Below are 27,833 nucleotides of genomic sequence, written 5' to 3'. Positions count from 1 at the left end.
ATGTAGTGTCTGGATTGTTTGCGCTTTAAGCATAGACTGAGGAGGAATTATACAAAGTAGGGTGACATTGATGACATCACGATGAGGCCAAAATCAGTCGAGCTGTTTCTGAGAGCAATTTCCATTAAAACACCCATATATGATATGAAGGCCTGATTGTTCAAAATTGGTTATTTGTGGGGATAAAAAACACACATGGGAGCCCCAAAAACACAAAAGAAATTGAAAAGTTGAATTTTATGTTATAGGTCCTTTAAGTGAAAAGGCCGGGATGATCGGTTTATTTTTCAAACACAGTTCTTATATGAAGAGATCTAAAATCCCCCTATGGGGATTTCAATGCAAATAAAAAGTACACGAACCTGTGGACTGGCGCCCTCTACTGACAGTGACGTCAGGACTTCAGGTGCTCTATAAACCAATAATTTGATGACCGGAGGAGTCTTCTACTGAGTCTCCTATTGACCTATGACCCGGCCATTAAATGATTGCTTAGGAATGTGACAAAAACAAAATCATCTCCATTAACTCAAGGCTTAAAATGTTTTACTTAAAGGACCACTTCACTACTTTTTAACCATATCTTCATATAATTGGTCATCACTAATGTTGTGTCTTATACTGTAGGTTTAGTTTAGTTTATTTAGGATCCCCATTAGCTGTTACACCTGGCAACAGCTATTCTTCCTGGGGTCCTCACAGAATAATATACATACAAAAATTGAAATAAGAACAACATTACAGATATCACAAAATAAATACATTAAAGCATAACAACCATGCAACAACCGTGCATTCACTCTAGATTACATTAAAATAAACAGAATTACAATTTACCATATATATAAAAAGTCCTTCAGTCTTTTCTTAAAATGCCTTTTACCCTTAATGTCTGTAATGCATACTGGTAGAGAGTTCCAGAAAGTCATTGCCCTGTACATGACTGTATTCTTCATTGCATCAGTTCTTGGCTTAGGCACTGTAAATCGACCCATTGCAACATGTCTGGTATTATGTATATGTCTATCGCTGGTATAATTAATATTTTTATATAAGCATTTTGTTTTTTTATTTGAACAAATGTTCCTAAAAAATCCAGCCAGACTGGCAGCTAATCTCTGCTCCACCAACAGCCATGACAGCTTCTGATGATTTAACAGTGTACTAGATCTAGTATTGCAGTTCAGGGCAAGGCGAGCTGCCTTATTCTGGGCTATTTGTAATTTACGCAGGTCCTTTTTAGCTGCATTGGACCACACAACTGGACAATAGTCAAGGTGGGCTGTGGGCAGTTCAGAAACCCGTCCACCAGTGACATCATCGTAAGGCAGATTTTTTTTTAACATTGTGAGGACCAATTATATGAAGCTAGGTTGAAAAGTGGCGAAGTACTTGATCCTTTAAGTAAAAGTCCCTACTGCAATATAGAAATACCTAAAGAATGATACAGGATTCAAAATGTAGCCTACTGGAGTAAAAGTATAAAACTATTGGTATCAAAATGTACTTTAAAGGACCAAACGTAGAAAGTACTCTTTATGCAGAATGTCTCATTTCACAAACGTTTTCATTTTCAAACGTATAAAAATCATTTGAAAATAGCCGATCTGTAAGCTAATAATTCTCTATATACAGTAGTAGTATATAATAATTCTCTATATACAGTAGTAGTATATAATAATTCTACTGCAAAAGAACAGTGCCTTCTGGTGGATGCTTCCTCTGCAGATCCCCAATGATTATGCAACTGGCAACAATTTGAAAAGCATGTGACGCACGCACGCGCGCACACACACACACACACACACACACACACACACACACACACACACACACACACACACACACACACACACACAGTAGTTATGTGTTGAGTCATCAGTGCTAAATTACCACCAAGTTTCCATTTCTATAATTCAATTGAGATAATAATACATGATCAGATGACAGGTCAGAACTTTCCTTCCACTTTAGTAGTGGCACCACTCCTCTGACAACCATTTCATCTTGATCAGTCTTCACGATGCACATTTCTTGTAAACAGCAAACAGCAACAATTCATAAAACTCTGGAGAGTTTTTGTATTTAGTGCTAATATTTATTGAGTCAAGAAATTATGTTTTAAGCACCATTGTTTAGCCAGCGGTATAAACATATTCCACCTTTTAAAGGCATAACAATGAGTAAGCCTTGGTGACAGTCCAACCTGACTCCAGACAGTGCATGGCGTTAAGTAGATGGTTGACACCATGCAGGACAGATATTTGGCGTGGTTCTTATATTAATATTAAACAAACACTGCCCAGCCTGAACAGTGTGCTCACCCATCATAATTCTTTCCTCTGTGCACGGCACCAAATTAGGATATGGTGGTGTGATGTGATGACTCCACATCTAACATGTGGTCGCAGATTAATTGCCTGATGAAAGCAGCAGAATCTATGTGGTTTATAAACAGTCAATAGCACTACGCCTTCAGCCAAATGGACCCTTACAGGTCTGTATTACTGTAACTCTGAGACACACACATGGGACCTGTGGGGGTCTTTGAAATGACAATTTGAGAACCGCCGAGTGTGATGTAGCCCGATACTTCATTGTAAGACGCTGTCGTGTGCCGAAAATAGTCAATCTACGAGTTTACTTCAGCATAATAAGGGGAAAAGCACAAAGAAAGCACCGACCTCACTCCCCATCGACTCCACAACTGTGCTGTGAGTGCTCTGTGCCACTAGAGGGTTCCAGAGCACACCTCAGCAGGTGTTTCCCAGCCCCAATATCCTCACCTGGAACGGCATCTGCAATCAGCTCCAGAGGCTACAAGAGCCAGCCCCGCCAAGAGCTCTCTGCCAGTTCTTCACCAGTATATGGTTGGTAATGTAGAGACAGGCCAGCTACTGTAGTATCACTGTATGTTTAGAGCTAGACAGTTAAACGTCATGCCGTTACTGTGCTTTATATTCTCTCCTGTGAACCTGTCACTGCATGACACTGTCTGACGCCCAAATTACGTTGTTAAGATGTTGGAGCCAATCTTTGACTTGCATCTGCCTAAGATGCTAACTAATGAGTTCCATGCTTTGTCCTATCTGGTCTACCATTATGCAGTGTCTCCAACCAAGTCAAATAAGTCAATTTGGCATTGCAGTATTTAACGTGACATTGTTCAAGTGGATAAAATAAAGAAAACCCTGCCTGTATTGTAGCTTTGCGTACCCCAAGTTTGATCAAGTTTCCTCTACAGACAGTCTTCTTCATAGGCCTGCTTGCCAGTGATTATGCTCAGACTAAGCATGGAGTGATGTGTGCTGCGAATGGAGGTCATGTGTGTGTTGTATGGTGTTAGATTCTGCAAGGACCGTTTGCGGGTTGTAGGACAGCAGCAACACAGCTGCTGGTTGAACTTCTTCTGGAAACTCTTGCTGAGCAGGTAGAGAACAAAGGGGTTGAGGGCTGAGTTTGTGTAGGCCAGGATGCGGGCCACCACACTGCACACAAAGTGAAGCAATGAGATGTCCACCTAGCAGGAGGTAGACAGAAAGTTATATACTGGACTGTAGGCCTACACACGTCACTGTACATTTACCTTCATTTACATTTACCTTCCAATTTACCTATAAATCTTGACATTTCCCATTGAGGTGAAATGTTTTAATGTCCCAGCAGACCAGTGGCGTGCACAGACATTTAGAGGGGCAGGTGCTCAAGTGAAAAAAATCGCACCTTGTGCTGCGCATTTTGGGGCGGGAACCCATTTTGGTGCTTTAGCCATTGGAAAATAGCAGATCTACAAGCTCATAGCGCGCCACCGAGTGGCGCGCTACGAGCTTGTAGGTCTGCTATTTTTCTTTAATCGAAGAACCACTGACATAGAAACATAGCTTTAGATTGTGGGGGGCCTAAATAATATAGAAGCGTTTTTTTATTTTTATCAAGATTTGATCAATGTCACCGCATGGTCCACACACTACAAAAAAAAAAAAAAAAAACTTTTTTTTAAGAGCAAAATTGCCAAAAGGGCAGGGGGTGCTCTAGCACCCCCTAGTGTCTATCTGTGCACGCCGCAGCAGCAGACCATGATCAAAAAAGCAAATAAGCACACTGACACCTATACTGTAGCCCTGGTCCAGTGCGTTAGAGAGTTGAGAACTCTATTCAATTATAGTATAAATAATTAGATATGTACCTCAGAGTAGTTGTAGGAGCGATATAAATAGATAACATGGCTGGGTAGCCAGCACACTGCAAAGAGACCCACAAAGACCAGGACAGTCTTAGCCAAGTGCTTTCTTGATTCCACCTGTTAGATGTGCAAATAAAATCAAGGGTAGTGTTAAACCTGGGAAAGTGTCTTTTTTAGCCATATTTTATACTTTATAATTATATATTTAAAAAATAGCAGATATACACGCTCATAGGATGCCTATTTCAACAGGCAGTCAATCTGGAATCACATGTCACTTTGCGCTATGAGTTTCTGCAATTATTTAAAAAATCGTGAAAATGTTTGCAAATCTTTGAATGTTATATATTTTTGAAAGCAGAAACCCTGCATGGTCCCTGGATCAAACCCTTTAAAGCAGAAACCCTGCATGGTCCCTGGATCAAAATATTTTTTATTTTCAGATTTTACATCAATTCGGGAGTCTTTGACATGAAAAAGTATTTTCTGAAAACTGAGATTTGTATAGGATTGGCCTCAGATCTTAATGGATTAAATAACTATGGCAGAGCTCTGGCATGTTTAGCCCACTGACATTTTGTTACCAATCGTTTGGCAGTGTTCACCTTGTGTGTCTGTCTGTGTGTGTGTGCATGCATGTGTGCGTGCGTGATCATGGCTAAATGTGGTCCTGAAGACACCTCTTGTAACAGGAACTACCATAAAAGTGTTTTTCAGTAGACTTTGGCAGCATGTTTCCATGCAAGTTGTGTTACAAATCTTTACAGGTGTGCTGTTGAGATCACAGTGAGGGCAGAGGTCAAAGATCTAGGTGTGGTAGTTGGACATAGGGTGTAGGGATGTATAGTAGCCTAAGTTGAGGTGAAGAAAATGCCAGCAGTCATTGTATGTCCTTTTGCATGATTTTTATTTACCTCTGATGAGATAGTGAACAAACGTACGCGTTTCCTCAGCATTATCATGTATAGTAGCCTATATCATTTTAAATCGCACATCACTTTATCCCAGATTAAATCAATCTAGTCCCTGGAGACAACATTTATTTATGAACAAAATTATAACAGTGACTTATGAACCCATCCTGTGAAGTTTAGCCGAACACAGGGAAACTGTCTGTTTGTATAATGCATGTCCGGAACTTATAGGCAGTGACATGTATATTGATGCCAGAAGTGTCCTCATCCATGATACAATTCACCTCTTATGTGTTATAGCCAACAAACAACAAAAAATATGTCAAGAAAGAGTTGTGACTTGCCTGTCGCTTGGCACAGACGTTCCCTTCCGGCAGATTAGAGGTGCTTCTGAGCAGACTGCGGGCGATGAAGGCATAGTAGACCGAGATGACCGACAGGGGAATGACATAGAAGATGAGGAAGGACGCCGTGGAGTGGACCTTAGGGAGCAGCTCCCCGGCCAGTGGGTAAGGGGCACAGGTCACTATGGTCTCATTGGTGGAGCTGATGTTGAACGTGTGCAGGTCAGAGAGTACAGCCTCGGGCACGGCCAGCGTCATGGAGAACAACCAGATGAGAGCTGCACGCAGGACGGTGCCAGAGGTACCGCTGGACCGCTGGACGTTCAGGGGCTTCACAATGGCTCTGTACCTGATGCAGTACACATGGGAAGAGACCGTTAGATACTGGAATCACAGTTATAGTCAGTCAGTCAGTCTATTATCCCCATAAGATCAGTGGCGTGCACAGATAGACACTAGGGGGTGCTAGAGCACCCCCTGCCCTTTTGGCAATTTTGCTCTTAATTTTTTTTTTAATAATAATAATCTTTTTTTCCCTTAATTTGTAGTGTGTGGACCATGCGGTGACATAGATCAAATCTTGATAAAAAAAACTACTATATTATTTAGGCCCCCACAATCTAAAGCTATGTTTCTATGTCAGTGGTTCTTCGATTAAAGAAAAATAGCAGACCTACAAGCTCATAGCACGCCACTCGGTGGCGCGCTATGAGCTTGTAGATCTGCTAACATGACACAGAGACAGTGACTGCTTAATTACTTAATTTAGCAGTTCATTTCGTTTTATATAATGTTTTGTAATGGCCTCATCATGCTATTATGCCCGTTGGAGAGTTAACTTAACAATGATAAATGAATATGATAATACCTTTTATATAATCACCAACATGAATTATGTTTGTTATTTACAGCTAGATAGAGTGGGGCGACCGTACCTGTTACCGCAGAAGATATAGGCAGTAGGCTATAGAAAAACATGTAGCCTACCTATCAGCTGACAACGCTGTAAGAGTGAACACGGACACCCCAACCGAAGTAAGTTGAATAAAAGGGATGACTTTACAGCCCAATCTACCGAACAGCCAGTTTTCCGCTAGGTGGAGGCTTGCGTCCACTGGTGCGCAGGTGACAAGGAGCAAAACGTCCCCAAGCGCCAGACTTGTCATGAAAAGGTTCGGGATATTCCGAATAGTAGATTTCGCAGAGCTAAACGTCTTGATGAGAGTGGTGTTTCCGATCAGTCCAACGGTAATAATTACACCATAAACTGAAGCAATGGCAACGCCGACCACATTGACTGCTTTCAATTCTAGAGCGCAAGTGTAGAATAGAGTTGAAGTTGAATTCGTTTTTTCCATGTTCATCTGGGCATTCAAAGCTGCTGCTGCTGATCGTTCCGCTGCCGCCGTGCGCAGCGCGTCCCCATCTCTATGGTCCCCATGCGGTTAATGTTTTTGTAGGCTATACGATTTGTCAGTTCAGTTGGCACCGGCCGTGCACCCTATCGAGACTCGAAAGTCACTTTTAATACCCTGGGCTGGACTAGCCCAAACATTTAGATTCTCGTAGAGGTTTTTTTCGATTCTGACGAATCTCTCTACGAGAGTCTAAAAGATAACCCGTCGAAAAGGAACGTTTGTGCCTCAAAATCACTCTTACCTTGTACAAATGCAAAATCTAAGCTGCTTTAAATGTTGCCCCACTTGTTTGTGATCTGTACGCACCCATATTAAACACCGCACATGCTTATTTTTCAATAAAAAAGGTATTTTAATCCACTCTGTTTCTGAATCCTCCATTGTAAATGCGGTAAACGGCGCAACAGAATATTGCCCGCGCCCCTAGCGGCCAGGGTTCTCTTGCGCATTTACAATGGAGAGAAAAGAAAGATGGCCGCCAGATTCCGAGACAGAGTTGATTAAAATACCTTTTTTATTGAAAAATAAGCATGTGCGGTGTTTAATATGGGTGCGCACAGATCACAAACAAGTGGGGCAACATTTAAAGCAGCTTAGATTCTTCATTTGTACAAGGTAAGAGTGACTTTGAGGCACAAACGCTTCTTCTTCGACGTTAGGGGCGGGGTTAGTTTTTAGACTCTAGTAGAGAGATTCGTCAGAATCGAAAAAAACCTCTACGAGAATCTACATGTTTGGGCTAGGGCTGGACTAGAAATATTAGGGAATTTTCAGTTAATGTATGTACTAGGAATTAATTGTCATCTAAGGCTATATATTGTAGGAACAGTACTCTAGCCCTATAGCTCTGTTCCATAGCCTTACTGCTCCTTCCATTCTGCCCTGCAGTGCAGAATCGAAGGAGCAGTAAGGCTAATAGGCTATGGAAAAGAGCTAATATTATAAACGTTAAAAGTTTATCATAGCAGGCTACACTTCAATGCAGCCAGATAACGCCAGCCAGTCATAGGCTACTGTCATGAAAAATAAATAAATGAATAAAATAAAAAATAGACTATGCTTGTGTGCGTGTGTGTGTGTGTGTGTGCGCGCGCGTGCGTGTGCGTGCGTGCCTTTTCAGTGGGGGTTCTGAGCAGGGGGGGATCCATAATAACGCACGTGCATGTATTTAAGTCATCAGCTCGTGCACGCCACCTTTTGGTCACACCACCACCACACACACACGCCCAACAAAGCACGCTGCTCTAGAGGCAGTGTTTGTTACAACAATCCGTTTGTTTTAATATTAAACACCTCGGAATGCAGCTTTTATTGACATCATGGAGTTAATTAGAGGTCAGTGTTTTTACCATTCAGGCTGGTGAAAAACTAGACAACAAAAAGCGCCTCTACAAGAAGCTGTGGAACCAGAAGTAGCCTAGGCCTTTATATCCATCAGCTGATCAAACTCAGGTGAGCTTAGCTCAGTTACCTTTTTCACACCAGGGTCCATTTATTTATTGGGCATTTGAGTCACGCGGAGCACCATTTGATGACATTTAGCTCTGATTTAGCCTCTCAGACCCATTTGAGTCACGGAGCACCATTTGATGACATTTAGCTCTGATTTAGCCTCTCAGACCCATTTGAGTCACGGAGCACCATTTGATGACATTTAGCTCTGATTTAGCCTCTCAGACCCATTTGAGCCACGGAGCACCATTTGATGACATTTAGCTCTGATTTAGCCTCTCAGACCCATTTGAGCCACGGAGCACCATTTGATGACATTTAGCTCTGATTTAGCCTCTCAGACCCATTTGAGTCACAGAGCACCATTTGATGACATTTAGCTCTGATTTAGCCTCTCAGACCCATTTGAGCCACGGAGCACCATTTGATGACATTTAGCTCTGATTTAGCCTCTCAGACCCATTTGAGCCACGGAGCACCATTTGATGACATTTAGCTCTGATTTAGCCTCTCAGACCCATTTGAGCCACGGAGCACCATTTGATGACATTTAAGCTCTGATTTAGCCTCTCAGACCCATTTGAGTCACGGAGCACCGTTTGATGACATTTAGACTCTCATACCCAAAACTAGAGAATGTTGTTGTCGTTGGATAAGAGTTTGTTTTGTCCACACTTTATACTTCCATGCTGTATTGATGTTTGTAAGCAAGGCAGATGGCTTCTTGGTTAGAGTGGGTGACAATATTATCACACGAAAAGATCAAATTACCTACTGTACCTAGGTTCCATCCTGGAGGCCAATCTTTCCGGTGATAAGATGGCCACCAACGTAATCAAAAAAGTCAATCAAAGAACAAGATTCCTTTACAGGATCTCCTCACTGGTCAGCAAAAACACCTTGAAGACCTTAACAGGAGCCCTCGTACAAGGTTTCTTTGACTATGCATCCACCTCTTGGTACCACAGCACCTCAAAGGCCCTTAAAACAAGGCTCCAGACCTCCCAAAACAAACTGGTCAGGCTCCTACTTGGCCTCACCCCCCGAACCCACCTCACCCCTGCCCACTTTGACAGGCTGGGATGGCTTAGGGTCGACGACAGAGTACAGCATCTTGCAATGGGTCTGGTCCACAAGATTCGATACACCACCAAGATACCCATGTACCTGTCTAAATACTTCCTTAATGTAAACGAAGTCCACACCCACAACACCAGAGGGAGTGCAACAAACCATGTACAACCCAGATTCGGCACAAACAAGGGACTAAATTCTTTTCGCTCCTATGCCACCAAAATGTGGAACGCCCTACCAACAGTCATTAAGACATGTGAATCCCTTGACTCCTTCAAAACCGCTCTCAAAGGGCACCTACGGATGGCTGCAATTCGAAACTGGCCTCTGTAAAATCTGAATCCCCCCCCCCCACCCCATTTCCCCTCACTGTATATGTATCTTTTCCCTTTTTGCTTCCTATATGATGAATTCCTGTTCTGTTCTTTAGCTACATAGAAGTGTCTATTTGTATGTCTCTAAATGTTTTGATGAATTGAACAATGTGGACCCTGTTGTAAACAAGTGTAATGCTTAATTGGGTCGTCCACTCACAGTTAACAGTCTTTGTATTGAGTTTGTGCTTAAAATGTACTGTAAATTCTACAAACTGTTAATAAATATTTCAATCAATCAATCAATGTACCATTAGGAGAGATAACAGGCACATGTTGATCAAAATGACAATTCTTTTTTATGGTAAATTAATTGGCCTAATGGTAAAAGGTATTTTAACAATATTTTTTTACTCTTGACGGGTCAACCAAACTTGTATTTGGTTTTATTCCATCTCGAGTTAAAGATCTAATAAGGGTCCATTTGGTTAAACGTCATAGCTGCATGGGGACCACCTGGAAGTAACCACCCTCAAGGACCACTGGTGGACTGGCTTATCTAATTAGCTACTTAATTAGGCCTACCATTAAAGGAGTTGATGGAATTGTGTGTAATTTCACTTTGATGTAGCAGCAAATAGTTAATTAGATCAGGGGTTCCCAAACTTTTTCATACCAAGGACCACCAAATTGACACTAATTAGCCAGCGGACCCCCATATGAATATTTTGACGGCTCTCTATAGTGATTCTCAACCCGTTTAATTTCAAGGACCCCCCCAGTTGTACTCTTCAGGCACAGACAGACAGATGCAGAGGCCTCCATATACAGTATGGGCACAAAAGGGACCCGTTAAAACGGGTGCTATGACAAGTTGACAACGGGTATTATTAGGTTCCCTAGTTGCATCGTTCTCAAGTAGGCCGATGGGCACGTACAGGTGCAGTCATTTCTAACACTTGTTTTTAACACCTTTTTTTTGTTTATTTATTTTTAAAGGAAAATTATGCCTGCTGCCCTTGATGTCTGGAATGCTCCTTGGGAACGCCAGGGGTAGGGTCGATGGTCTCCCCGCCAGCACAGTGACCTCAGAACGCCGGGGGTTGGGTCGAGACTCAAGGGTCTCCCCAGCCGGTCAACGATAGTGGGCGCGCTATGTTGTCTGGAATCCCCAAATGTACCGCTCAAGCTGGTACATTGAGGTACATTAGGCCCATCACAAGTATTAATACATTATCTAAATTACAATAAAAATACATGAATAGTGAAAGTATCAGATCTACGAGATCAAAACGGTTTTGAGCTCCTAGATCTGCTACTTCCACTACGTTCCAACATGGGAACCAGTATGACGATTATGACTATCATCCCAAAAGTATTGCGATTATCACAAATACTTATTATGTAGTAATTGTGATGGGCCTAAGGGGGGGTGTGGGTGGGTGGGTGTGGGTGTGGGTGTGTGTGTGTGTGTGTGTGTGTGTGTGTGTGTGTGTGTGTGTGTGTGTGTGTGACTGTGTGTGTGTGTGGGGTATGTGTGTTGAATCTGTTTTTAATTGGCCCAACGTGTAATCTATGTTGAATTTGGGCCCGACGTTGACAACGTTAAATCTACGAGCTGGACGACGCTGGATCTACGTCAGCTATAGTGTAGTGCTCCCCGGGGTATGGGTTGAATCCCGGATCAATAGTCGGGCCATGGGCAGGCGGGTCGTGCAGGAACTGGGTTGTGCAGGAACCGGGTCGTACCCAGCGGTCCCTCGTGCGACCCCCCGTCCAGTGTGCTCGGCTATCCGGCCTCCTGTACCTCGGTTTTCAGCCTAGTTTTCTCTCTTCTCTAGTTTTCGGTTTCAGCTGGTCGACGTCGCATCTCTTCACATCGCTTCAGAGTACCAACTGTTGAATATCTTGTGTTTCCTTCCCAAGGTTGTGTTTCCTTCCCGCCAGGGTGGCCAAATGTTTTCCCTATCTTGTGGTTTCCTTCCCGCCAGGTTGGCCACATGTTGTAGTTTCTGTTTGATTAACCCCCTTTCGTAGTACTTTTCAGGTGGCAAACATTGAATTTGTGTCACTCTTCTAGTGACCCAAATTAACAGATATTAATTAGTGCAGCTCCGTACCGTATTACCCTACATACTAGCTATTAGGATGTTGTGGTGGTGTGGATGTTAATGCACGTGTGCGTGCGTGTATGCGTGCGCGTGTGTTTCATTCAATGAAACAATTGACGAATTTCATTTCTTCACGACAATCTACGCATTTCATTTCCCATCATTCATTGGAGTCCCATCATGGCAAGGTAACTATATTACCTATACTATATTGATTAAGGGCATCTGCTAAATGCCTAAATTGTACATTGTTGATGAAATAATATTAAATATATACACAGCAAGGTGTGTGTGTGTATTTTTATTATTTTATCAACAATTTGCAATTTAGGCATTTAACAGATGCCCTTAATCCAGAACAATTTACAGTAAGCAAGAACAGCAACTTGCTAATAATGAGCATTTTTCTTTTCTTTTGTTCTTTCTCTAGCCTATAGGTTGAAGCTATATATTAAGTGACAGATCACATACTACTTCAACAGATGCTGATGCTACAGATCTCTGCTAATGAAGAACCGTACAGTCATGCTACTTGGACTGCTCATAAAAGAAGATTGATATATGAGGAAAATATACCAGCATCCCTCCAGAACCTGCACGTCGACAGACCACCATTTGATGACATTTAGCCTCTCAAACCCATTTGAGCCACTGACCACCATTTGATGACATTTAGCCTCTCAAACCCATTTGAGCCACGGACCACCATTTGATGACATTTAGCCTCTCAGACCCATTTGAGCCACAGACCACCATTTGATGACATTTAGCCTCTCAGACCCATTTGAGCCACAGACCACCATTTGATGACATTTAGCCTCTCAGACCCATTTGAGCCACGGACCACCATTTGATGACATTTAGCCTCTCGGACCCAACACTAAAGAATATTGCTGTTATCGCTGGGTAAGATTTTGTCCACAATTCCTAGCCCTGGTCCAGTGCGTCAGCGAGGCTCTCACTAACGCCCTGTGGGGACCGCCCTCTAGCATAATTTCCCACTGTCGTGCGAGGGTTTAGAATTTCCCGGAAATAAACAAAACCTCGTTTGTTTATCGCGCCACTCGGTGGCGCGCTATGAGCTTGTAGATCTGCTATTCTTTCAATAGCTAAAGCATAACATGATGCCAACACCAAAATGGGTTCCCGTTCAGAATGGGCTAGAGAAAACCCATCACCCTCAAACATGTTATCAAGGAAGGCCCTGCGAGTTGAAATGCCCAACTCATTTAAATATCACGGGGCTAAGCAGAAACATTACTGCTTGTCACAAGGTATTTTGTACAAAGAAGCTCCAGTGACACAAATATAACACCATCCTATACGCAAGTCTTTGCATTTTATTTTATTCTATTGTATTAATATTATTAATATGCTTCTTGTAGGAACATGTGTCACTGCGATCTTCATCTTACTGTTACGTCCTAAGTGAAGTTGAAGAGAAGGGCCGTGGTGTGTTCATCCATCCACCAGGTCTTACCTGTATAATGGTCAGCTGTATAATCACACCCATACAATTGATCTTATTGTCGATAATAAGAGTAAGATTTGATTTATTATCGTTGTTTTAAATGTGACATTTACAAAAGTTCCCATACAAAAGAGAGAAAATAAACGAAATGCTTTTCATAAATAATTTTTCTCTCTTTACCGTATTGCATAGACAAGTCAGAACAACTTCCAACAATAATCTCACCTCAAAATGGAGATGTATTTGACGCAGGTGCTGGTAAGCCTCAGTCCATTATCGTGTGTGTGTGTGTGTGTGTGTGTGTGTGTGTGTGTGTGTGTGTGTGTGTGTGTGTATTCAGCATAAGCATTCAGCAGTCTGCTGGAGGTAGGCATGAAGCTAGCTGTATATAGACTCACAGCTGGTGATTTGTTGCAAGGCTGTCCTGCACTCAGAGTTTGATGAGGTATACTGGATAAATAGAGACTCATTTGTGGATGATAACGCCACGCTAACAGTGTACTCCAACTCTACAAGGTAAGCTACACACACACACACACACACACACACACACACACACACACACACACACACACACACACACACACACACTGTGTGTGTGCAAAAGCAAAAAGCAAATGGACACAAAGACAATCAATAATGAATACTGTACATTTTCCGCTCCTCTCCAGAGAGATGGATGGTGTAACGTTAAAAATGACCGCATCTCTAATTTTCATGAAAGTGTCAGAGGAGCACCTGTCCACCCCTTACACCTGCATACGTCACCATCTCACTGAGGGGGGTCAGATGTAAGTCCGACGTACGAACAGTCCGACATACGTGCCCGGTTAAAGACTCACCCGTGGCTCGCGTGACGCAATATGCACCCCTCACTCAATAGTTTCCTCCATTGCCCCAGCCCACGAATGTATTTATGTACAATATGTATGTAGTCCGTGTGTGTGTGTGTGTATGGATACAGGTATGCATGCATGTATCTATGATGTATCGATAGAGTAGACAGTAAAATTACCCAAACGTGTTTAAAAGTCAAATACCCCTTTAACCCATTCTGACCTGAGATCAGATTCTATAAATGTCTTCTACATCCTGACAGTTTTCTGAAAAAGCTATGTTTCTATGTCAGTGGTTCTTTGATTTTTCAAAAATAGCAGACCTAGTGGCGCGCTACCGCTATGAGCTTGTAGGTCTGCTATTTTTGAAAATCGAAGAACGACTGACATTTTTTAGAATCTGATCTCAGGTCAGAATGGGTTCATCAGACCAGTGTGTGTCCAGTGGAAACCTCGTATGAATCTGATCTCAGGTCAGAATGGGTTAAATGTATGTTAAATGGGTTTTTGTATGTGGTGTTTGCAATTTAACCCATTCTGACCTGAGATCAGATTCTATAAATGTCTTCTACATCCTGACAGTTTTCTGAAAAAGCTGTTTCTACGTTTGTATGTCAGTTGTTCTTCGATTTTTCAAAAATAGCAGACCTATAAGCTCATAGCGCGCCACCTGTTAACCCATTCTGACCTGAGATCAGATTCTAAAAATGTCTTCTACATCCTGACAGTTTTCATTCTGACCTGAGATCAGATTCTAACGCACAGAAGAATGGTTCTTTAACGCATTTTGACCTGAGATCAGATTCTAAAAATGTCTTAAACCCTGACAGTTTAAAAAAATAGCAGCCCTACAAGCTCGCACTATGAGCTTGTAGGTCTGCTATTTTTGAATAGCTAAAGCATAACGTAATGCTAACACCAAAAGGGGTTCCCGTACAGAATGGTTGGTCATCAGATATTCTGTTTGATGTACAGTGCAGTATTCTATGTGGGACAGATACACATACCACTGTACAGTACAACTATAGTACTGTAATATTCTATACAATCTGATGCAACAACACTCTCTCTCTGCTAATGTTAACACATGTATGACATAATCACTGCGTGAAAATAGGAGTTAACAGGCACTGTATTTAGCCCGTAAACCTCAAGTTTAGCAGCATATACAGTTAATATACGGTAATATACAGGTGTGATGGTACAATTAGGGAGTTTACTGGAGTTTGTTGTAAAGTTTAACGGGAGTTTCCTGTAATATACACATCCGTATTCCATTCTTTTTGCACAGTGATATAAGGAGCCCATCAAAGTTAAAGAAAAATCACACTTGTGTGAAGTGAGGGGCGCTCTGTATCGCCACACATCACCATACATCACGTTGCGTGCTTACTCAGCCAATCAAATCATCACAAATGTCATCCCGGCCAATGGCGTTGGCCGGGACTTTTATGCCCTTCACTTTTTAACCTCATTATGTAGGCCTACTTTACTCAGCCAATCAAATCATCGCTATGGGGTGATCAGCCAATCATCAGCCAATGTTTGTGCTCACGCTATTGTTACTGCTACTGAATTAGTTACATTTTCACTAGAAACAGACTATCGTATATGAGTGACTGACTGTCGCAAACGATACAGACACCTCCCTGACAATATAACGATACAGAGACACCTCCCTGACAATATAACGACAGAGACACCTCCCTGACAATATAACGATACAGAGACACCTCCCTGACAATATAACGATAGAGACACCTCCCTGACAATATAACGATACAGAGACACCTCCCTGACAATATAACGATACAGAGACACCTCCCTGACAATATAACGATAGAGATACCTCCCTGACAATATAACGATAGAGACACCTCCCTGACAATATAACGATACAGAGACAGCTCCTCCCTGACAATATAACGATACAGAGACACCTCCCTGACAATATAACGATACAGAGACACCTCCCTGACAATATAACGACACAGAGACACCTCCCTGGCAATATAACGATACAGAGACACCTCCCTGACAATATAACGATAAAGAGACACCTCCCCGACAATATAACGATAAAGAGACACCTACCTGACAATATAACGATACAGAGACACCTACCTGACAATATAACGATACAGAGACACCTCCCTGACAATATAACGATACAGAGACACCTCCCTGACAATATAACGATACAGAGACACCTCCCTGACAATATAACGATACACACACCTCCCCGACAATATAACGTGTCAGGACTTTAGAACCAGGGGATGAGCGAGTGACGTCAGGACTAAGACTTCAGAACCAGGGGATGAGCGAGTGACGTCAGGACTTTAGAACCAGGGGATGAGCGAGTGACGTCAGTGACTTCAGAACCAGGGGACGAGCGAGTGACGTCAGGACTTCAGAACCAGGGGACGAGCGAGTGACGTCAGGACTTCAGAACCAGGGGATGAGCGAGTGACGTCAGTGACTTCAGAACCAGGGGATGATCGAGTGACGTCAGGACTTCAGAACCAGGGGACGAGTGAGTGACGTCAGGACTTCAGAACCAGGGGATGAGCGAGTGACCTCAGGACTTCAGAACCAGGGGATGAGCCGGTGACGTCAGTCACAGGGCTAATAGACACCATGTTGAGAGCTTGTAGGAAACCAAAAATAAAGGCATGTGGTGCCTTAAGGCTCATTCATAGTCTGGATTTTCGGTGTTCTTTTGGACAAAACACTTCATCACTGTCTTTAGATGTGTTCTAGTCAGTAAAACACAATATAAACAACAGTACGTTTTTTTAATAATCAGTAAAACACACTATAAACAACAGTACTTTTTTAATAAGTGTTTATTATTGACAGAATGTATAAATACATTATGGGGTCAACACACACTCGTCTCTTTAATGTAACGTTACCACAAACAGTGTTACAAATAATGTACTGTTACAGTAATGTACTTGTACAGTAACAGTGTTAATGTAATGGTACAGTAACAGTGTTAATGGTACAGTAACAGTGTTAATGGTACAGTAACAGTGTTAATGTAATGGTACAGTAACAGTCTTAATGGTACAGTAACAGTGTTAATGTAATGTAGTAACAGTTACATAGCATAGAGCAGAAAACCACTGAACACATTGTGGTTGTCAGAGTTATCATAGAGTGTCTGCCCAGCAGGTAAACGCATGTAAACTGTGTCTCCCTGCTCCAGCTCTAGGATCATTCCATTAGACACATATGTATCCCAACCAGCAGAAGTAATATATGGAGAGTTATGAATGAGTTGCTGATCATTTTTGTACATCTGGATCTCCACATACGATGATTTCCTGAGGCCCATTGCAGTGAACCTGAACTGATAAACCCCTTTCAGGACTGATGTAAAGATTCCTGTGTGAGAGAGAGAGAGAGAGAGACACCACCATATTGTAGACTGTTAGAAATAGCAGATCTACAAGCTCACAACCAATCACATTAGACTTCTCTCCTCTCATCCTTCCTGTCTATTGGTTTAAATAGTAAAGTAATGTATTCTATGAAGTGAATCAACATGAACGAATCGTATAACCAACCTGTAGATGGATCGTAGCCGTTGCCCACGTTGGTGAAGACCTTCCGGTAGATCAGAGGGGTGGCAGAACTAATTGTTCCAGAACCCAAACCAACAGAGAACGCCACCTTCGGTGGGTCTGTCAACACAGAGACATTATCACAGTGTTTATAACAATGTTAATAAAAACACATATTTTACGTTTACAATTATTACTATTATTTCAATAATACATTGTTTATAACATCAATATGAATAACATTAATATGAATTATGTATGTGATGTATTGCCATGCTTTTTGTTCTTGCATATTGTAAATCGCTCTGGATTAAGAGCGTCTGATAAATGCCTAAATTGTAATTGTAAAAGCATATATTATAGGCCTACTATTATTAGTATTACTATTATTATTTCAATAATACACCAATTAAATGTACAGTGTAAATTGCAGTGCAGTAGCTTTACATCCAACTATCAGCTTCAACAAGACACAGTAGTAAACAGTACTACAGTAATTTACAGAAGTATCTATATAGTATTCTACAGTACTTTAGAGTACATTATAGTAGCTGGTGGTACTACTCTGAAGTACTGCGTGTGTAGAATACCACTAGCCTTGACCACCTTACAGCCCGTAGCACTGGCCCTAGCCTCGACCATCTTACAGCCCGTAGCACTTGCCCTAGCCTCGACCACCTTACAGGCCGTAGCACTTGCCCTAGCCTCGACCACCTTACAGCCCGTAGCACTTGCCCTAGCCTCGACCACCTTACAGCCCGTAGCACTTGCCCTAGCCTCGACCACCTTACAGCCCGTAGCACTTGCCCTAGCCTCGACCACCTTACAGCCCGTAGCACGTACCACGTAGTGCCTTCGTCAGGCAGCCTCTGTAGACATTTTTAAAGATTTTTAAACACCAATCTGAGAGCCGATCATCAAAAAATAAAGGAAAAACAGCGCCCTCTGCAACAGTCTGTCTTGAGAGTTGAGACTACTGCCGCGCACACAGCCAAGCCACACGCTTGCCTGGCCAGCTAGCAGCCTAGCACTAGCAGCTAAATCAACTCCTGGAAGTTGTCTGCAGCCAGACGCGTCTCCAGTAAACACAGTCTGTAGGTCGATACTGCTGGCTCACCGCCAACATGTCACAGTCTTCTGCAGTTTGGAGATTTTTTTATATATCAGAGAAAGACGTTCGATTTGCTATTTGTAAACTGTGTGCATTTCAAGCTTCTCGTGGGGGGGCAACGACAAAGACTTTAAGCACTTCAGGGTTACTCAGCCACTTAAAAAACAAACACCCGGACAAACACAGAGATTATGAGGAAGCAACACGTGAAGCAAGAAAAAGAAAAGCCACCGTCGCTCCCAGCATACCGACCCGTTCTGTGGAGGACGTTTTTGAAAAGACGAGAAAGTTTACTGCTGATGGTCTCAAGGCAAAGGGCATTAATCGAAAGGTAATGGAATTCATGGCCATGGATGATCAACCATTTTCGGTCGTAGAGGACGTTGGGTTCCGTAGGCTTATCGGTCACATTGAGCCTCGTTATAACTTGCCAAGCAGACGGTATTTTTGCAGATGAATGCTTGCCCGAACTGTACGATATCTTTGCAAATCACATGCATGAGCTCTTGGCTACTGATATTACAGCAATCAGCTTCACGACAGACATATGGAGCTCGGACGTGAGCATAACCAGCATGCTGACCACACAATGGATCGACAAGGATTTCCAACTGCAAAAGACTCTTCTGCATTCACAAGAGTTTACAGCACGAAACATCACCTCGACACTCGCCAGTATGTTCAACACCTGGCATATCGACCCACCTAAAGTGCACGCAATAGTCAGCGACAACGCAAGAAATATGACTAAAGCTATGGAAGACGGTCAGTGGGGTCACATACGTTGCATGGCCCATACTGTGGCCATAGCCAGAAGAATTGTAGGCCATTTCAAGCATTCTCAACTGGCCTATTCACGCTTGAAGACGATACAGCATGAGCTTGGTGTACCAATGAAACGGTTCCAACAAGATGTGAGTACACGGTGGGATAGTACTTATTACATGCTAGACAGCCTCCTTTCCCAAAAGCGAGTCTTGGCTACATACAGCGCCGATAATGATCTCCCCGCATCATTCACTCCAGACCAGTGGGTGTTAATACAGAACATTATCTCTATTCTTGCCCCATTTGAAGAGATGACTAGGGCCATTAGCAAAGCTGACGCCTCGGTCGCAGACGTCGTACCCCAGATTGAGGCTCTAAAGCGCCTTCTCCACCAAGAACTTGCAACGGACTGTGGAGTAAAAACTAGTCTTTAGTCTTTAACATATTAAATGAATAAACTCACTCCTCAGTTCATTATAACAATGTATAATAAATAAACTCACTCTGTAGGAGCCAAAACTGACCTAAAGCACATTTTGAGTGATTTACAATATTATTGCATTGTTTATTGTTATTGTATTATAACAAGGTGATATAATGTTATTATTATCAGTATTTGCATTTTGGTATTGTTGGTTTATTTACTAATATTAGGTGTTGTTGCAATGTTTTATGATGTATTTCGTATACTGTGTTATATTGAGCGATATAACAGCTACTGAGTATGTGAAGTTGTCCAGTGACGTCAGATAAAAGCGAAAGTAAATTCAGAGTTGAGCTGATGCAACAGTGGAACGACACAAGTTTTTGACCGTAATCTTCGTAGACTTCGTGAACTGTAAACTAAAGGAATCGTGTTTTTATTACTTTTCTTTGATGTTAAAGGGTAAGACAACTTTTTTTGAGGTTTGGGTTGTGTAGTTACTTTGCCATGATGCAACTCCAAATGTGGACAAGAAATAAAAAATAACTGCTCCAGTGATTAGAAATTGATAATTCAAAATTTGCTCCTCATTGACTTACATTGAAGCTAAAACAGCTCTCAAAGTCACTCTTTTAGTACGTAAACAAACACAAACAATGTTGATTCAGACAATATAGAGCATCACCAAAAATCATGCTGTTTTATTTTTTCATAAAAATGTTTACTTCCTGTTGATTTGTCCATTTTATTGGGAAGAAAACCCGGACTGGATCCGTGGATCTGGATCCAGATCTTCAAATAGTAAAATCAACAGGAAGAAAACATTTTTATGAAAAAATAAAACGGCATGAGTTTTGGTGATGCTCTATATTGTCTGAATCAACTTTGTTTGTGTTTGTTTACATACTAAAAGAGTGACTTTGAGAGCTGTTTTAGATACAATGTAAGTCAATGAGGAGCATATTTTGAATTATCAATTTCTAATCACTGGAGCAGTTATTTTTTATTTCTTGTCCACATTTGGAGTTGCATCATGGCAAAGTAACTACACAACCCAAACCTCAAAAAAAGTCAGTTCATTATTTTTAAGTGGATACTTTTTGAGAGAAGCTCAGGAGGAATTCTGTTTGTGGATGGAAATAAAGGATTGGGACTTTGCAATAAATTCCCATAAAGTCGATCTCCGCCATTCATTGGATGTTGTGAGTCTCATAACAATAAGAAGTGGAGAATTATTCAATGATACGAGTCAATAGCCAGAGTTTTAACTAGAACTAAGATGAGAGAACATATTACTCCAGTTTTGGCATCACTGCACTGGCTGGTTGTTTTTAGGATTGATTTTAAAATTATTTTACTTGTCTATAAAGCTCTCAATGGTCTCGCACCTTCCTACCTACATGACTGCCTGCCCTAAATATGTCCCAAACCGCCCCCCTAAGGTCTTCCACCGCTGGCCTGCTCGCTTTGCCCCAAAAAAATGGCAACTAAAAAATACGGGGAAGCAGCTTTTTGCTTCTACGGGCCGTCGGCATGGAACAAGCTCCCACTGTACCTTCGTCAGGCAGCCTCTGTAGACATTTTTAAAGCTCAGCTCAAGACCCACTTCTACAACATTGCCTTTAATTGATCTTTTATTTTTTATTATTCATGTCCTCACTGTACTGCATTACTGCTTGTTTTTTAATGTCGTTGCCTTGCTTTTCTTTTATTCTCCATTGTTCTGTAAAGCACTTTGAGCTGCATTTCATGTCATGAAAGGTGCTATACAAATAAAGTTTTATTATTATTATTATTAATACTAAAAGTTCTGCTCGATATTACTGTGACTAGTGAAATCGCCATTATACACTCCTCAGTTCATTATAACATAATGTATAATAAATAAACTCACTCCTCAGTTCATTATAACATAATGTATAATAAATAAACTCACTCCTCAGTTCATTATAACATAATGTATAATAAATAAACTCACTCCTCAGTTCATTATAACATAATGTATAATAAATAAACTCACTCCTCAGATCCTGTACTTGGTTGTCAGTAGAAGTCAGGTGTGTTTCTACGCTGGACAGCTGAGCAGCATGAGCTGAAATCAACACAAGATTACCATTAATCAATTCAATCATTGATAATAGTTGTTACATAATTAATCACAATTATTAGATGTAGTTTAATGTGCTGGATTGTATGATAAATACAGTAAATTACATTATCTATTCTCTGAGCTCATCTGGATGGATGAACACTCAGACAGACAAGCCCTCCATCGTCACTTCATTCACGCACGCACGCACGCACGCACACACACACAACTTCACACATCGATGGAGGAGGAAACCATGCAAGGCACCAACCTGCACATCGGGAGCAATTTCTTGCTCAAGGACCCAGTGGCGGAACAACATTGGCCCGGGCCGGGGTGTGAGACGGCACGACCGGGCCTCACCGAACCTGACTCTCAACAGCACCCCCCCCCCCCGACGAAAAAAAAAAAAAACATTTACGCAAACAGTTACTGCTAATTTGAGCAGGCGTGCATGAACGATTGTCGAGAGAGGAGTTGTGTGTGAGGAGCTTATCACAGTCACAGATAGAGGGAAAGTGCTATATTTTGCCTATTATTTATGCTATATATTATTGATCGCGCCTGTGTCTGTGACATTGCGCAGCAGTGCACACACGAGAGAGAGAGAGAGAGAGACGTAGAGAGAGAGAGAGAGAGAGAGACGTAGAGAGAGAGACACGTAGAGACAGAGAGAGAGACGTAGAGAGAGAGAGAGAGAGAGAGAGAGACGTAGAGAGAGAGAGGTGCGTGCGTCAGTGTGTTAAAAAATAAATAGTCTACTTACTACTCATCTTTGTGTTCTGTTTCACCTTCTGAGTGATCGCACACAGGGAAAAGAAACAAGAAGGGGTTTAGAATCTAAACAGTCCGTTGTGGAGAAAAGGAAGTTATCCACACATATGCACTCCTAAATCCTCACAGAGTGATTAGCCTACTAATGAGTGACAGGTGCTGCACTTTTGGAGCGTGGCTGAGGATGTCTGTTGGAGAGAGTGTGAAGCCCGACACACACCGTCTGCGACCGTCTGCGGCGCGGCGCCGCCTGGAAAATAGAACTGGGTTCTATCGGCGCGACGCGGTGGACGGAGCCGGTGTGCGTTAGGTTCATTGAAAATAATGGAGGCGGCTGTGTCCGCGCCGCGCGGCGGACGCAGCCGGTGTGTGGTGGGCTTGAGACAGACTCCACGGTGCTTGTACAGTCCAGCGCAGTACATTCTCATCAGACATGATATTTTGCTAAAGTGTAGGCTATTATATAGGCTATATAAGCTCTGTATCTGGTTAATTGCGGGATTCGCGGGGCCCGCTGGTTTTATCAGTCGTGACGAGTGACTGTGTAAAAAATCGTCAATCGGTCAGCTGACAGCCCGGGCCCTCAGGAGGTCCGGGCCGGGGTGTGACCACCCCCCCTACACCCCCGGTAGTTCCGCCGCTGTCAAGGACACTTCGACAGTAATTCTGGAGGAGCCCACAGGGATCGAACCGGGAACCTCTCGGTTCCCATCGAGCTTTTCTACCGGCATCTCTACCGCTGAGTCACTGCTGCCCCCAAATTAATCACCTTCACTTTCTTTCTCCAAGTCTGCAACCTGGACCTCTGTGGCACCCAGTCTGGTCTGGAACTCTGCAACCTGGACCTCTGTAGCATCAAACCTGGTCTGGAACTCTGCAAACTGGACCTCTGTAGCATCAAACCTGGTCTGGAACTCTGCAACCTGGACCTCTGTAGCATCGAACCTGGTCTGGAACTCTGCAACCTGGACCTCTGTAGCTTCCAGCCTGGTCTGGAACTCTGCAACCTGGGACTCACTCTCACTCACTTTAGCAGCCATTACTGAAAACAATATCACAGAGAGATAAATGTATGTTAAAACTCATTCTGTGCCACTGACCAATAAATACGTCTGTGAGATGGACGATGACTGATTTAAGAAGTCACACCTGGTCTGAGTCAAACTACAACTGGACTCAGAGCTGGGTGTTGCTGTGGGTGGGTGTGGCTGCGCACCTGTTGTGCATGGACTTGATCAAGGCATAACAGGATAAATCAGTCACCCTCCATCTCACAACGTAATTTGTTTAATTATGTTGAATAAGATATATGGAGCTCGTCGCCACCATCTCAATGACCCTCAGTTGCTAGGCGACGAGTAAACATGCAGGAAATAAGCGTTAAAGTTATCTTGCCGTCTGCATTCATTCCACCAGCAGCTAAATGTTAAAGTTAAAGTCATCTTGTCGTCTGCATTCATTCCACCAGCAGCTAAATGTTAAAGTTAAAGTCATCTTGCCGTCTGCATTCATTCCACCAGCAGCTAAATGTTAAAGTTAAAGTCATCTTGCCGTCTGCATTCATTCCACCAGCAGCTAAATGTTAAAGTTAAAGTCATCTTGTCGTCTGCATTCATTCCTCCAGCAGCAACATTCCCTTTTGATCAAAACAAGCTTCATTCATGGCCCATACAGCGCCGTCGCTACACATATACGCACAAGACGAACTATGTGTAGGGCAACACGCCGAGGGTGGCAGTGCAAACATTATGCGTAGGGAAAGTTGGACATCCAAATCAGTCGTCCCTGCAGGGCCCAGAACGAAAGCGTTGATGTTTCATGCTTACAAAATGTTTCGGTATGTTTCGGGTGAATTTAAACACTAAGATTTCGATTATGATTTTACACAACCGTTTTTATTTATTATTTTTTTTTTTGGGGGGGGGGGGGGGGGGGGGCTAGACCAGAGTATGTTCCCCCACATCAACGGGTTCAAATTACCTTCACTTTGTTTCTCCAATACTTCAACCTGGACCTCTGTGGCCCCCAGTCTGGTCTCTGTGGCACCCAGCCTGGTCTCTGTGGCACCCAGTCTGGTCTCTGTGGAACCCAGCCTGCTCTGGTGGTCTTCAACGTAGACCTCGGTGGCCTCCAGTCTGGTCTCTGTCGCGTTCAGCCTGGTCTGGAACTCTGCAACCTGGGACTCACTCTCACTCACTTTGGCAGCCATTTCTGAAAACAATATCACAGAGAGATAAATGTATGAACAGGGCCTTCTGCTCAGCTGCTCCTCGGCTGTGGAATGCCCTCCCCCGACCACCTGAGGGCACCACAGTACAAATGTAGACCAGATCCTTACCTCTCACTAAGCTCCTCTGCTCCTGGACTTCTGCCTCCATGTTGCTGAGATGAACCCGTTGTTCCACCACGGTGTCTCTGAGCTCCTTGGCTTCTTCCTCGCTGGCTGACACCCTTTAGTTAGGGAGAGTTAGAGAAAGAAAAATAAAATGCTTATTATAGCTGTCTTCACAAATTAGTTCATAAAGGTCTACTATATTTTACAGTAGCTACCAACAGGCTAGCAGCAGGCTAGCAGCAGTCTAGCAGAAGGCTAGCAACAGGCTAGCAGAAGGCTACCAACAGGCTACCAACAGGCTAGCAGCAGGCTAGCAACAGGCTAGCAGCAGGCTAGCAACAGGCTAGCAGCAGGCTAGCAACAGGCTAGCAGAAGGCTAGCAACAGGCTAGCAGCAGGCTAGCAGCAGGCTACCAACAGGCTAGCAGCAGGCTACCAACAGGCTAGCAACAGGCTAGCAACCGGCTAGCAGCAGGCTACCAACAGGCTAACAGCAGGCTAGCAGAAGGCTAGCAACAGGCTAGCAGCAGGCTAGCAACAGGCTAGCAGAAGGCTAGCAACAGGCTAGCAGCAGGCTACCAACAGGCTAGCAGCAGGCTACCAACAGGCTAGCAACAGGCTAGCAACCGGCTAGCAACCGGCTAGCAGCAGGCTACCAACAGGCTAACAGCAGGCTAGCAGAAGGCTAGCAACAGGCTAGCAGAAGGCTAGCAACAGGCTAGCAGCAGGCTACCAACAGGCTAGCAACAGGCTAGCAGCAGGCTAGCAACAGGCTAGCAGAAGGCTAGCAACAGGCTAGCAGCAGGCTACCAACAGGCTAGCAGCAGCGGCATGCTACATACACATATACATGAATGCATGCTACATACACATGCATTCATACACACACAGCTCCGCATAGGAGTGGTTAGGCGTCACTCAAAAATCACACCCGTGTGAAGTGAGGGGCGCTCTTATCGTCATACATCACATTCCATGCTCAGTCATATACATACAGACATACGAGGGGGGGGGGGGGGGGGGGGGGGGTCAAATGTGTCTTCAGTGTTTGGGTGATTAACTGAAATGGATTATTATTTTGAGACTTATTTTGAGTCATGCTTAGTACAAGTAAAAAACACTTTTGTAAAACTTTTGATAATAAAATACTTTGAAACATCGTTTTTTTTTGTCCAGCTCATGAATGTAGCCTGTGATAGTGTGATTAGTGAGTAACAAGTAAGAAGAAAACAAAAACAATCTTAACCCATGGTGCATGAATGCCCCACCACTATTGTGTCGGGTGGGTCCATCGTAGATCTACGATGAACCCACCCGACACAATAGTGGTGGTCCCCAGGCTGCTGCTAGTCAGAATGGTGGTCCCTGGGTCAAAACCAGTTGAAAACCCCTGACCTAAGGTATCAAAAATATAAGTTGCTGAACAACCACCTAAGTCCTAAGGTATCAAAAATATAACCACCTAAGTCCTAAGGTATCAAAAATATAACCACCTAAGTCCTAAGGTATCAACAAATCACACCTGTGTGAACCGAGTAGTGCAACTCCCCTCTCTTTAGAAAAGTACTGTATTTGAAGGCTCTAGTAAAAGATACTGGTTCTGTTCATAATGTCTTGTCTTATTATTATTCCACAAGATAATAGAAAATGCTCGTTAGTGGGCTCGATAAGAACCCGGCTCGATAAGCCTGATCGATAAGGTGATCGTTATCAATAATTATTAACAAGCTCAGACATCCAAACAAACTCCCTCATGGGACACTTTGTGACAGCTGCTGGAAGCATATACCTTTGCCAACCATTATACAGACAGAATGTACACAATTTCACCCCTTTTTAAAGGTTTTATGACATTCATTTTCATTTCTTTTTCTTTTTCTTTTTTCTTTTAGGTTTTATGACCTCAATTACACCCAAAAAAACTGAACTTTGAACATTCAGTGGATTTTCTGTGGTCTGAAGTTTTCTTTGGGGTTTGGAAGCCTTTTGAGCTACAATGAAAACAGGCAAAACAGTGAAAACAGTGACATCTGCTGGCAAATCCCATTGACATATATGGGATTTGCAGGATCTTACATCACAAACAGCAAGAAAATCAGAGCACCTGTTTGAGCCAGAAAACCCCAGATCACAGAAAATCTACTGAATGTTAAAAGTTCATGTTTTTTGGGTGCAATTGAGATTAGAAAACCTAAAAAAAATAAGAACAATTCCAAAACCTTTTTTTTAATGTCACAATCCCTTTAAGTAGCATTACATGACTCTGAATCAATTCACAAAATGTGATGAGGACATCCAATTTGGAAAAGTAGGCTATCTACGGCCGTTAAGGAAAGCCACAGACGAAAAACAGTCTAAGTCCACACTATTTATCCATAATGTAAAAATGATAGATAAGGGTTCAGGACAACAAGGCCTTTTCGTGGACTTAGACTGTTTTTCGTCTGTGGTACTTAATACTCAATAAATAAATTTACCTAAATTTATATAAAAAAAAAAAAAACTAATTCCCGTACCTGAACTCCGTGTAGCTGAGCTTCTCTCTCTGCTGGACCACGGTGGCTCCCAGACGGAGCACCTCGTCTCGGAGGTCCTTGGAGTCTTCCTCTACGACGCTGAGCTGGACTCTCTGCTCTACCACCAT

The 27,833-nt window shown here is 42.8% G+C and overlaps 1 protein-coding gene across 1 annotated transcript; it reads right to left on the bottom strand.

Moving 5' to 3' along the window:
- Nucleotides 1-3,238: 3,238 nt before the first annotated feature.
- On the bottom strand, nucleotides 3,239-27,833 carry grpr (gastrin-releasing peptide receptor; the record flags this gene model as incomplete). Its single annotated transcript, XM_083791185.1, has 9 exons — nucleotides 3,239-3,520; nucleotides 4,187-4,300; nucleotides 5,442-5,790; nucleotides 6,429-6,555; nucleotides 17,693-17,809; nucleotides 23,625-23,897; nucleotides 24,836-25,066; nucleotides 25,194-25,306; nucleotides 27,706-27,833. The coding sequence occupies 9 exons, from the start codon at nucleotides 27,831-27,833 to the stop codon at nucleotides 3,239-3,241; spliced, it is 1,734 nt and encodes a 577-aa protein (XP_083647311.1).

This window comes from Protomyctophum parallelum, assembly GCF_964188405.1.
Source record: "Protomyctophum parallelum genome assembly, chromosome: 2".
Lineage (NCBI taxonomy): Eukaryota > Metazoa > Chordata > Actinopteri > Myctophiformes > Myctophidae > Protomyctophum > Protomyctophum parallelum.
This window is presented reverse-complemented; position numbering and strand designations above follow the sequence as displayed.